General features: G+C 46.9%; 1 protein-coding gene across 4 annotated transcripts in view; it reads right to left on the bottom strand.

Moving 5' to 3' along the window:
* The window catches only part of LOC111962414 (S phase cyclin A-associated protein in the endoplasmic reticulum), a 141,017-nt gene that overhangs the window by 42,479 nt on the left and 85,842 nt on the right, over nucleotides 1-12,696 (bottom strand). For all 4 annotated transcript variants that reach the window (XM_023985492.1, XM_023985490.1, XM_023985489.1 and 1 more), the window contains 2 exons: nucleotides 3,095-3,160; nucleotides 2,862-2,988 (listed from right to left, as the gene is read on the bottom strand). In XM_023985492.1, coding sequence (XP_023841260.1) covers nucleotides 2,862-2,988; nucleotides 3,095-3,160 — 193 coding nt within the window. The remainder of the gene's footprint in view (nucleotides 1-2,861; nucleotides 2,989-3,094; nucleotides 3,161-12,696) is intronic.

Consider the following 12,696-nt stretch of genomic DNA (forward strand, 5'->3'; position numbering starts at 1 on the left):
CAACACAGAGAGATTTCAGTGTTTGACCCCAGTTACAGAAGTAAGTACAAAAAGTAAGTCATCCTGGAAACATCAACTCAAATATTAAAGGCCATATTCATAGTCTTCCAGCAAACCTGTCCTGGTTAGGTAAGAAACATGTAGGTACTTCGGAGAAACAAAGACAGTCAAATTAAATTATTTCCCTGACTTTAGGACTTACTTTGGCAGCAACAACACAAAAGTTTGTTTGTTTGATAAATAATATAAATCCTTCCGAACTCATAATAAGAGGGATATTTTCATACAATAGGGCCTTTCAAGAGCAGGTCATGTGAATGGATCATATTCTGGCCAACTTTAGTCTACTCTACCTATTCATTTATTGTAGTAAAATCTGTAGTTAACATAATAACTAAAGACTTCCAGATGGGTTAAGGTTTGGCGACATAGTAAATCACATAGCCTCTGTTCAATAGCTGTCAAGACTAGATTAAATAACCATAACACTTAGAATTCAAATCTTAACACTTCTTGTATAGGGGTAAGCCAACAATAGCATTGAAAGTCATTGGAGTATAACCCTTAGCCAAAAAAATTACAAAAATGGTACTAATCTTCACAAAATCTGCAATTTCTTTACAAAAGTAAGAGTGTATTATTAACCTGGATGTGAAATAACAATTAACCTCATCAATTTGAATGCTTAATGTGAGCACTTATAGCCATGGACCAGACTATTGAGGAATAATAATAATAATAAGCTTCCTGACACACTTCCTGTCAGTTTGGTCCTCCTAGTCTCATCTGACAAGCACATTAAAACAAACATTTGGGGAAAGTGGATCTATGACACACTAACACTCCCAATCTAAGCCAGGTGGAACAAAGAAAACCCTCCAAGGGGATGAGGAATTTAGAGAAAAGTATGATTTTCAGCTAAAAGACCAGTATACTAGGCTTAGATGAGTATTGCATTCAGTGTGCAGGAATACAAAATATAACCTTGGTATTTCACAACATTCGGACACTGCTAATTTTGGCTACATCCGTCAACTTCAGGCAGGCTCCTTGAGGTCCTATGTTCTTGTTACTCTGTTGCCCTATTCCCTCACCTCCACATCCACATCCCAGGTAGAACAAGCCAACGGCTAGTCATGAAGGGGAGACCAACCAGCCCATGACAGCTGGCAAATGAAAATGTAAATACAGTCTCCACTCTTCAGCTCTTAGACCACAGTGTTTCTGACAGTCCCTCAAGTGTCAAACGCTCTCCATCTAAGGCCAGCCTTTATTTGAAAGCAGTGACAAACAAATTTGGGCCAGTGTGTAAATATGCGAGTTCATTACCAAGGTGTGAGAGCAGAAAGGTAAGAAATTGTCCTGAAAATAATCTTAGAGGGAAAAATCTCTCTACTTCTTTTGAGTTTGACAAAAAAATAACCCATTAGTGCTCACAGAGGGAGAGGCGTGCTGGGGTCGGAGACTGGGGGGGGGATGCCTGACTGAGGCAGCGTGGAGGGGGAGTGTCGGGTGTTGTTCAAGGAATTAGCAGAGAAAGTGGAGACTGAATCAGATACCGCAGAGGAAAAACAAATATCTAGGTGAGTCAATAACACGAGATATGCTTGTTAGGTCAAATAATCTAAACGATCCTGATTTAAAGTGACTCAGGGGGCAGACACCCATGCTGACAGAGACTATATTTATTTGCCTTTGTCCTGGGATTAGAGGAGGAAGTGCTCCCCAGGCTGGTTCACAGGCCAGCCCACCATGGCCCACCCCACTCAGCCCAGGCCTCACTCTGCTCTGGGCTAAGGGGGAAGAATGTGTTTAACAGACATACTGAATGAAGTCTCTTCCACCCCTCTACACCCACAAAATTCTAATGAATTCACAATAGGGCTTTCCTCAATTGTTTTAATGAACTATAAATATGTAAAGAGCTTTAACCACACAGCGTTGTCTGTCCTAGCGATCCCAGTGTTGAATTGAGGAGGACTCTGGGCCCAGTGACCCCTGACCTCCAACAGGGAGAGTATGGAGCTAATGGGAGGAGTCCCCCTGTTAGTGACAGCTTGAGCACCATCACACTGGACGACTCCTCTCTCATTACACTGTGCTGCTGTGCCAGCCACTCCTGCCACCTCGCTCTCCCTCTCTCTGGGGAAATTCAGTAATAGCCTCTCCACCCCTCCCCCTGTCACTGACCAAACACCATCATCTCTCTATCCTCCCACCCACCAACATGCACAGTGTGCTTTATCAGGCCTTGAACTGCAACTTGGCAGAAGAATGATGGCTTGTCACTATATGTTTTCCTCTTCATAAACACAGTGACAGGTTCTCTTCATAAACCCAATGCAACTCCATAAAATACCATCAAACAAAGTCTCATTTACAGTGGATCTCTTTCATTCATTACATTGACTTAAGTCAACTGCTGTTATCAATGTCTGTCATTCAGTATATAGCTTTCTAAAAAAGCAGCAAATACCAATGAAATACCTGATACTCCACTGTAATTTGAGATCCTTTGGATTACATTTTCTAGGAAAACCTTATGTTATTGTATAAACCCACAATATACTTCTGAAGCATGCAAATGTTTGCCTGTCTAGTAATGGGTTGCTCCTCTATTAGTAACATGTGGCCAATGAAAATGCATAGCTAATCTGGCCTGCATTACAAATAACCTGGGGCAAGGAGTTGGGGAGTAAGTGATACTCTACACTGGAAGACAGAGAGCTGCAGCCAAACAGAACGCTTCAGTTCAGAGAACTGCCCCACTCACTGCACACACAACCCACACTGACTAAGCACTGACAGAACAACACCCAAGCAGCACTATATGACATGGAGGAGAGGTGTTAGTGATTTACCTGCTTCTCCAGGATGCGGGAGATCTCTCCCAGGGTTCTGTCCAGGCCTGACACCCTGGTGTTGGCCCACTGCCCGCTGTCCTGGCCCTGGAGCTGCTTCACCAAGTCCTTCACCAGTCGCTGGAGCCTAGGGAGAGGGGGAGAGGTTTAGTCCAGTCATCCCTCCAACTATCAATATTCACTACAGTTAAGTAGATGAAGTAGAAGGTATAAATGTTTAGTAGGGAACTAACTTGGCCTTGTATGGGGAGTCGGGGACTTGTGTTTTTGCCTCCATTGACATCTCGTACTCCTTTGCCCTACAGAGGGAACATAAAAAACAGTATTTGAATAAGAGGAAAAGAGTACTCCAGTGGTCAGAGAAAAGACAGGGGAGGATGAAAAGTCTGAAGGAACAGAAAAAGATCAAGTTAAGACGAAGTGTTTATTTTGCCTGTCAACTGTTCCCCCCCAGTAACTCTAAATAAATCATGCGTTAATTCTACAGGGGCATAGTTCCTCACTGCTTTTAAAAATTCATAAGGACATTCCACCCTCATCACTTTACAATGGCATATCACATGTTCTGTTAAACTATATTGTTAAATAAATAGTATGATCCAACTCAGGTAGCAAAGACATCAGTATTTTGAATCTATGACCTCCACAGATTCACAGGGTCATTAGGATTGTTCTCTGTGGCATTAGACCAGCAGACATGGCAAAGAAGACAGGCTCTACTAGTAGCACACAGAGCATCTGTCTGTCAGTCAGACAGTCAGCATCTCAGAGCAGATAAGAGCTATTATAGATCCCAGGCTGACAGAAAGAAGGTCCTACGGTCAGACAAAAAGCAGCTGATAAACTAACAGGTCCCGGAAGAGGACAGATGGAGCCTCCCTAGAGGACCAGACCTGTCCAGGCAGAACAAGGCTCAAGTCATTAGCATCAGCTAGATATAGGAGATTATAAACACTGTTAATGTCAATCCAGCTCAGAATTAAACCCTGAAATAAAAGGTTGTGTTGCTCCAGTGAAGACAAAAGATTTAGGTAAACTGACTATGGGGTTTTATCAATGTTTACCATTTCTAAGGTTAAATCAGCAAACATTTATCACTCAGAGAAATATCTATGAGCAAATCAGAAATGTCTGCTCTCAAGGGCAACCTTACCATATAAAAAGGCATGAGTTTAAACTCGATACCATCATTGAAATGATCAATTCACGTGCTTAACTTTTTAGTCTTTGCACTACGTTATCAATGTCTTCTTCAGCAGTTGTAACAGTTCCAAAAATATTAATATGGCCTTATTTCCGATCTTAAAGTGTACTATAAATCACTGCACATTGGCAGTACATGAACTAGAAGGGCAAACTTTTGACCTGGAGTAAATAAAAATGTTTTAACATCTATTTATTTATTTTATTTCACCTTTATTTAACCAGGTAGGCCAGTTGAGAACAAATTTTCATTTACAACTGCGACCTGGCCAAGATAAAGCAAAGTAGTGCGACAAAAACAACAACCCAGAGTTACAAACAAATGTACAGTCAATAACACAAAAATAAAAAAATTATAATACAAATCTATGTACAGTGTGTGCAGATGTAAAAGAGTAGGGAGGTAGGCAATAAATAGGCCCTAGAGGCGAAAATAATTGCAATTTAGCATTAATACTGGAGTGACAGATGTGCAGATGATGATGTGCAAGTAGAGATACTGGGGTGCAGAAGAGCAAGAGGGTAAGTAATAATATGTGGATGAGGTAGTCGGGTGTGCTATTTACAGATGTCTGTGTACAGGTACAGTGATCGGTAAGCTGCTCAGACAGCTGATGCTTAAAGTTAGAGAGGGAGATATAAGACTCCAGCTTCAAAGATGTTTGCAATTCCTTCCAGTCATTGGCAGCAGAGAACTGTTGGCTTTGGGGATGACCAGTGCAATATACCTGCTGGAGCGCGTGCTACGGGTGGGTGTTGCTATGGTGACCAGGGAGCTGAGATAAGGTGGAGCTTTACCTAGCAAAGACTTATAGATGACCGGGAGCCAGTGGGTTTGGCGATGGATATGTAGCGAGTGCCAGCCAACGAGAGCATACAGGTCGCAGTGGTGGGTAGTATATAGGGCTTTGGTAATAAAGCAGATGGCACGGTGATAGACTACATCCAGTTTGCTGAGTAGAGTGTTGGGGGCTATTTTGTAAATGACATCGCCGAAGTCAAGGATCGGTAGGATATTCAGTTTTTTGAGGGTAAGTTTGGCGGTATTAGTGAAAGAGGCTTTGCTGCGAAATAGGAAGCCGATTCAAGATTTAATTTTGGATTGGAGATGCTTAATGTGAGTCTGGAAGGAGAGTGTACAGTCTAACCAGACACCTAGGTATTTGTAGTTGTCCACATATTCTAGGTCAGAACCGTCAGGAATAGTGATGCTAGTCGGGCGGGAGGGTGTGGGCAGCAATCGTTTGAAGAGCATACACTTAGTTTTACTAGCATTTAAAAGCAGTTGGAGGCCACAGAAGGAGTGTTGTATGGCGTTGAAGATCGTTTGGAGATTTGTTAGCACAGTGTCCAAAGGGCCAGATGTATACAGAATGGTGTCGTCTGCGTAGAGGTGGATCAGAGAATCACCAGCAGCATTAGCGACATCATTGATATATAAAGCGGAAAGAGTCGGCCCGAGAATTAAACCCTGTGGCACCCCCATAGAGACTGCCAGAGGTCCGGACAACAGGCCCTCCGATTTGACACACTGAACTCTGTCTGAGAAGTAGTTGGTGAACCAGGCGAGGCAGTCGTTTGAGAAGCCAAGGGTATTGAGTCTGCCGATAAGAATGCGGTGATTGACAGAGTCGAAAGCCTTGGCCAGGTCGATGAAGACGGCTGCACAGTACTGTCTTTATTCGATGGCGGTTATGATATTGTTTAGGACCTTGAGCGTGGCTGAGGTGCACCCATGACCCTGTCTCTTATACACATCTAGATGTGTATAAGAGACAGGCTGAGGTGCACCCATGACCAGCTCGGAAACCAGATTGCATAGTGGAGAAGGTACGGTGGGATTCAAAATGGTTGGTGATGTTTATTACCTTGGCTTTCGAAGACTTTAGAAAGGCAGGATGGATATAGGTCTGTAACAGTTTGGGTCTGGAGTGTCTCCCCCTTTGAAGAGGGGGATGACTGCAGCAGCATTCCAATCTTTGGGAATCTCAGACGATACGAAAGAGGTTGAGTGTTTCCTAGCCTCAGAGCAGTGGGCAGCTGGGAGGAAGAGCTCTTATTCTCCATGGACTTTAGTTTCCCAAAACGTTTTGGAATTTATCCTACAGGAAGCAAATTTCTGTTTGAAAAAGCTAGCCTTAGCTTTCCTAACTGACTGAGTATATTGGTTCCTGACTTCCCTGAAAAGTTGCATATCGCGGGGGCTATTCGATGCTAATGCAGAACGCCACAGGATGTTTTTGTGCTGGTCAAGGGCAGTCAAGTCTGGGGTGAACCAAGGGCTATATCTGTTCTTAGTTCTAAATTTTTTGAATGGTGCATGCTTATTTAAGATGGAGAGGAAAGCACTTTTGAAGAGCAACCAGGCATCCTCTACTGACGGGATGAGGTCAATATCCTTCCAGGATACCTGGGCCAGGTCGATTAGAAAGGCCTGCTCGCTGAAGTGTTTTAGGGAGTGTTTGACAGTGATGAGAGGTGGTCCGCGGACCCAGTACGCACGCAGGCAATGAGGCAGTGATTGCTGAGACCCTGGTTGAAGAATGCAGAGGTATTTAGAGGGCAGGTTGGTCAGGATGATATCTAAGAGGGTGGCCATGGTAATGGATTTAGGGTTGTACCTGGTTGGTTCCTTGATGATTTGTGTGAGATTGAGGGCATCTAGCTTACATTGTAGGATGGCCGGGGTGTTAAGCATGTCCCAGTTTAGGTCACCTAACAGTACCAACTCTGAAGATAGATGGGGGGGCGATCAATTCACATATGGTGTCCAGGGCACATCTGGGGGCCGAGGGGGGTCTATAACAAGCGGCAACGGTGAGAGACTTGTTTCTGGAAAGGTGGATTTTTAAAATTAGAAGCTCAAATTGTTTGGGCAGAGACCTGTATAGTATGACAGAACTCTAAAGGCTATCTCTGCAGTAGATTGCAACTCCGCCCCCTTTGGCAGTTCTATATTGCCGGAAAATGTTATAGTTAGGGATGGACATTTCTGGATTTTTGGTGGCCTTCCTAAGCCAGGATTCAGACACGGCTAGGACATCCAACATCCATACAGTGCTCTGTGAAAAAACCTGCGTTTGTAAATGTAATATCATACAGTATTGTAGAGGGATTTGGGTGGGTTAATGGAAGGTAATTCGATCAGAAACACAGGGCTTCAGAGCCGACTGTCATTGTAGGTCAGTGTTGCCCGCCAGCAATATTATCATTTTTTATTATAATAATTTAAACAACTCGGACCTGCGATGTAGGAAGGAAGTTACCCCACCTAAATAATGCAAAAGTTACATGTTAACTTCACTCATGAGGATAGCGAATGCAGGCGACAGTAAACAGATGGATAAAAACTACACCAGTGGAGTAATTCATTTCAACAATAATCTTCATTTCAATTTGACTTTACAAACAAGAAGAGGGCTTAATTGGAGTTTATTTATTCTAAACCTAGGCCTATATAAAATGACAACTGGCTGAGGCTTAACGGCATCTTTCACAATAAAGAAATGTGGCCTAATAGAAGTGGGATGTTTTAATTAGGCCTACTTACAATGACAGCTAGCCCAAAATGCAGCATCCTACATAAAACAATAATTTAAAGAAAAAAAGGCGATGTCTGTATCAGGAATCTCGGTATCACGTCTACTCCCGCTCCTCCCCTCCGGCGTTCGACGTCGCCGGTATACTAACCACCGGTCCTGGGATCCATCATTACGCACAACTGGTATCAATCATTACACACACCTGTACGTTATGAGGCACACCTGGACTCCCATTACCTCCCCTATATCTGGCACTCTCTTAGGTTCCTTCCCCAGTCAGTATTGATCCTGTGTTTACGCATAGATGCTACTGTTATGTTGGTCGTTTTATTAAACGTTTCACCTGCACCTGCTTCTCGACTCACAGCGTCTTCGTTACAGAATACTGACTCAAACAATGGAACAAAATATCTCCCAGACAGTCGACGAGCAGGGATACCTTCTACGTCAACACCAGGACCAGCTGGCACAATTGAGGACAGCTATGGGAGAGGTTCTTCTAGTGTGCAATTTCTCGAACATACCCGGGAGGCGTTACCATCAACTAGCGGAGGATACTCAACCAGTCGACCCAGCACATTCAGCCACCTACTCAGGTCAGCGATGCCTATTTGTCACTCCCAGATGAATATGACGACACCCCATCTAAATGCCATGGCTTTCTACTTCAGTGCTCCCTCTACTTTACGCACCAGAGGGGAGCCCCCACCACCGAGAGCTCCAAGGTTGCCACTGTTATTTCTCTGCTGACTGGGCAGGCTTTGGAATGGGCCACAGACGTCTGGGAGAGAGGAGAGGAGCTATATTCATATGCGGGGCTCATGGCTCTGTCCAAATGCAGCTTTGATCATCCCCTGGAGGGCGGTGAGCGCTTACTCCAATTACGCAAGAGGGACCAGACAGCTGCCGAGTACACACTCACCTTCTGGACAGTAGCATTATCCAGCGGATGGAACGAGCCGGCGCTTCGTACGCTATTCCAAAGAGGTCTGCGCAAGGAGGTCCAGATGGAACTGGCCTGTCGAGACGACAACCTCACTTTGAATGCACTCATTGTGATGGCCATCCGTCTGGATAACCTACTACTGGAGCGTTGGTACTCTCATCGCTTCTCCCCCTCCCTCAGGGAAAACTCTGGATCAGAGCCTGAACCCATGGAGGTAGGGGTCTCACACCTCCCCACGCCGGGATCCACAAGAGCAGAGGGACGGTCACGTGATCTTCCACCTCATAGGGCAGGAGTGAGTATTCCATCTTCATCACTTTCTGCTAAACTCGTTTTGGTGTCCATCACACTAGACCCTTGCCTCCTCTCTTAACATCATCTCCTACCCGCTCTCCTCTCCTTTTCAAGCCCTTGATAATTGGCCATTAGGATCCGGAACCATCACACACATCACCCAACCACTCACCCTCACCGTGGAGTCCATTCATCAGGAGAACATCCCCTTCTTCATCACCAGTGCACCGGGTCACAAGATCATCCTCGGCCTCCCTTGGCTTCAACGCCATAACCCCACCATCTCATGGTCGAGGATGGGAATCACAGACTGGTCCCACGAATGCCGGAGGTCCTGCTTCCCCATTCCCTGTGGTTCCAAGTCGGTTGAGAGTCCTGTGGTTGCCCTTCAGCCCAACATCCCGGAGGTATACCAGGACCTGCAGGAGGTATTTTCCAAGACCCGCGCCACCGGTCTTCACCCTCATCGCCCCTGGGACTGTGCCATCGAACTGCTGGCGGTGTCTACGCCTCCGCACAGACGCATCTACCCTCTGTCGGTGGCTGAGACCCAGGCCATGGAGGATTACATCCAAGAGGCGCTTCAACAAGGTTTCATCCGCACGTCCACTTCTTCGTGGCCAAAAAGGATGGAGGGTTACATCCATATATTGATTACCGAGGACTCAACGAAATCACCAAGTAGTAACGATACCCTCTCCCTTTGGTGCCGGCAGCCATCGAACAGCTCCGTGGGGCCTGGTTCTTTACCAAACTGGACCTGCGGAGTGCAATTTCATCCGCATCCGGGAGGGGGATGAGTGGAAGACTGCGTTTAGCACTATGTCTGGTCACTACGAGTACTTGGTGATGCAATTTGGTTTAGCCAACGCTCCGTCAGTGTTCCAGGCATTCGTTAACGAGGTGTTCAGGGACATGCTCGGATGCCAGGTCATCGTGTAAATCGATTACATCTTGGTCTACTCGGCTACCCTGGAGGATCACATCACTCACGTTCAAGCAGTCCTGAAACATCTCCTGGCTAACCACCTGTTCGTCAAGGCTGAAAAGTACCAACTTCATTAGAGCGCTGTCTCATTCTTAGGCTACCAAATCAGCCAGCAAGTAGTGTGGATGGACAACAGGAAGGTAGATGTGGTCAGGTCATGGCCAGTCTCAACCACCATAAAGGGGTTACAACGGTTTTTGGGGTTTGCCAACTTCTACCGCCATTTCATCAGGAACGTCAGCTCTGTCGCCGCCCCTCTCACCTTAAGGGTGGGCCCTGTAGGTTGGTGTGGAGCCCAGCAGCCAACAAGGCCTTCCGTCTCCTCAAGGGACATTTCACCTCCGCCCCATTGCTCTAACACCCAGATCCCATGATATCCTTTGTGGTGGAGGTGGATGCGTCAGAGGTGGGCGTGGGGGCAGTTTTGCCTCAACTACAGGGTAAGCCACGAAATTGTATCCTTGTGCATATTACTCTAAGAATATGCACATGGAGAGGAATACGATGGCGGCGATCGAGAGCTCCTGGCAGTGAAGTTGGCATTAATGGAGACACTGGCTGGAGGGCGCCAAGGAACAATTTGTCATCCTCACCGACCATTGGATCCTGGAGTACATACGGACAGCGAGGAGGCTGAATCCGCACCAAAGCAAGGTGGTCCCTTTTCTTCACAAGGTTCGACTTCACGCTGACCTATCGCCCAGGTTCAAAGAACACCAAGGTCGATGCCCTGTCCAGTCTCTACGATTCGGGAGAGGGTCCAGTCCAGAGTGCACCTGTAATGCCTTCCTCCCGAGTCTACGTTCCCATGGGGATAAGGGATCGGCTGCTGACCTGGGCACACACAGCTGTCGAGGCTGGACATCCAGGTTTTTCTTGCACTACTCCATCTCTGAGAAGTACTGGTGGCCCACCATGACGCAGGACGTTACTCGCTACGTCAACTCCTAATCCACATGTGCCCAAACCAAATCCCCCGGAACACTCCAGCCGGGAAACTCCTTCTCCTTCCCGTGCCTCAGCATTCCTGGTCCCATATATCCATTGATTTGGTTACCGAACCCCCCTCTGACGGTTTCACCACCATTTTGGTGGTTGTGGATCGATTTTCTAAATCCTGTTGTTTAATCCCTATTCCTGGTCTCCCTACTGCTCTCCAGGTCGCTCAGGCACTATTCCAGCAGGTCTTCCGGCATTATGGTTTTTCGGAGGACATCGTCTCTAACCGTGGCCCCCAATTCACATCACGGGTATGGAGAGCCTTTATGGAGAAGCTCGGGGTCACGCTCAGCCTTACTTCCGGATTTAGGCCTCAGTCCAACAGGTATGTGGAGAGGATGAACCAGGAGCTGGGGAGGTTCCTGAGGAGTCACTGTCAGGACCATCAGGGAGAGTGGGCTCGATTCCTTCCATGGGCAGAGTATGCCCAGAACTCACTACCTTACTGCTCCACTGGGTTGACCCCCTTCCATTGTGTTCTGGGTTTTCAGCCGGCCCGGGCTCCGACAGGGTCAGACTGAAGCTCCTGTGGTTGATGAGTGGTTCAGGCGCACAGAAGAAGTGTGGAGTGATGCTCATGTGAGACTCCAGCACACCAGCTCCACCTGCCCTGCAATAAGCTGAGTCCCCGGTTGTGGGGCCGTTCAAGGTTCTCCGGAGGATCAACGAGGTGACGTATAGGTTACAGCTTCCCAGTAACTACCGTATCTCACATTTCATGTCGCCCTTCTCAGGCCGGTGGTTCCCGGTCCCCTAGCTGATGCTGTCCTCCACGACACCCCTCCACATCGAGAGTGGTCTGGCCTATGCCGTCAGATCTCTACTGGGCTCCCAAAGTTGTGGGGGTCGGCTTCAGTACCTTGGGGACTGGGAGGGGTATGGCCCAGAGAAGCGGTGTTGGGTTCCGGTGGAGGACATTCTGGATCCCAACATTATCCCTGATTTCCACCTTCGCTGCCCGGACCGGCCCGCTACTTATCCTCGGGCCGTCCCTCTGGTTGGCGTCATCCTGTGGCTGGAGTGGCGCGTCCGGGGGGGGGGGGGGGACAGTCACATCTACTTCCGCTCCTCCCCGCTGGCGTTCAATGTCACCGGTATACTAACCACAAGATCCGTCATTACCCACACCTTGCATCAATCATTACACGCACCTGTACATCATGAGGCACACCTGGACTCCAATACCTCCCCTATATCTGGCACTCCACTCCCTTAGGTTCCATCCCCAGTCAGTATTGATCCCGTGTTTTTGCATACGCACTACTGTTATGTTGTCTCGTTCCATGTTAGTAGTTTTATTAAACGTTTCATCTGCACCTCGACTCACAGCGTCTTCGTTACACTCGGGCTAGCCTGCTCCTGTAATGACAGAACAAACAGAAAATTCTGTCAGCGTGAGACCTAAATAGCCTTGGATAAGCACTCACAATAAATGACAGTATTTACTAAATAAAGTCAACTAGGCTACTAAGTTACTTACTCAATGGGAAAAGTTGCATTTCTCCTCCGACACAATCTTGTGGATGTCGGTTGAGATGGATGTGATGGATGTGATTTTGATGCGCAGGCAGTCCTCGATTATGTGAAAGCCGGCTGACAAGGTAAAAATCTGTCGTTCTGCCCCTGAACAACGCAGTTAACCCACCGTTCCCAGGCCGTCATTGAAAAGAATAATTTGTTCTTAACTGACTTGCCTAGTTAAATAAAGGTAAAATAAAAAATAAATAAAACACTCTGATGGATGAGACAATGCAAGCCYTTCATTTGMGTGGGGGGGGGGGGGGGGGGGCAATTTCCTTCAACCTGCTGACCAGGCCCCTGTGTCTGCCCCCCGTTGACTTTTTTGAATGACAAAAATTCTTC

Source organism: Salvelinus sp. IW2-2015, linkage group LG4q.1:29, assembly GCF_002910315.2.
Source record: "Salvelinus sp. IW2-2015 linkage group LG4q.1:29, ASM291031v2, whole genome shotgun sequence".
Taxonomy (NCBI): domain Eukaryota; kingdom Metazoa; phylum Chordata; class Actinopteri; order Salmoniformes; family Salmonidae; genus Salvelinus; species Salvelinus sp. IW2-2015.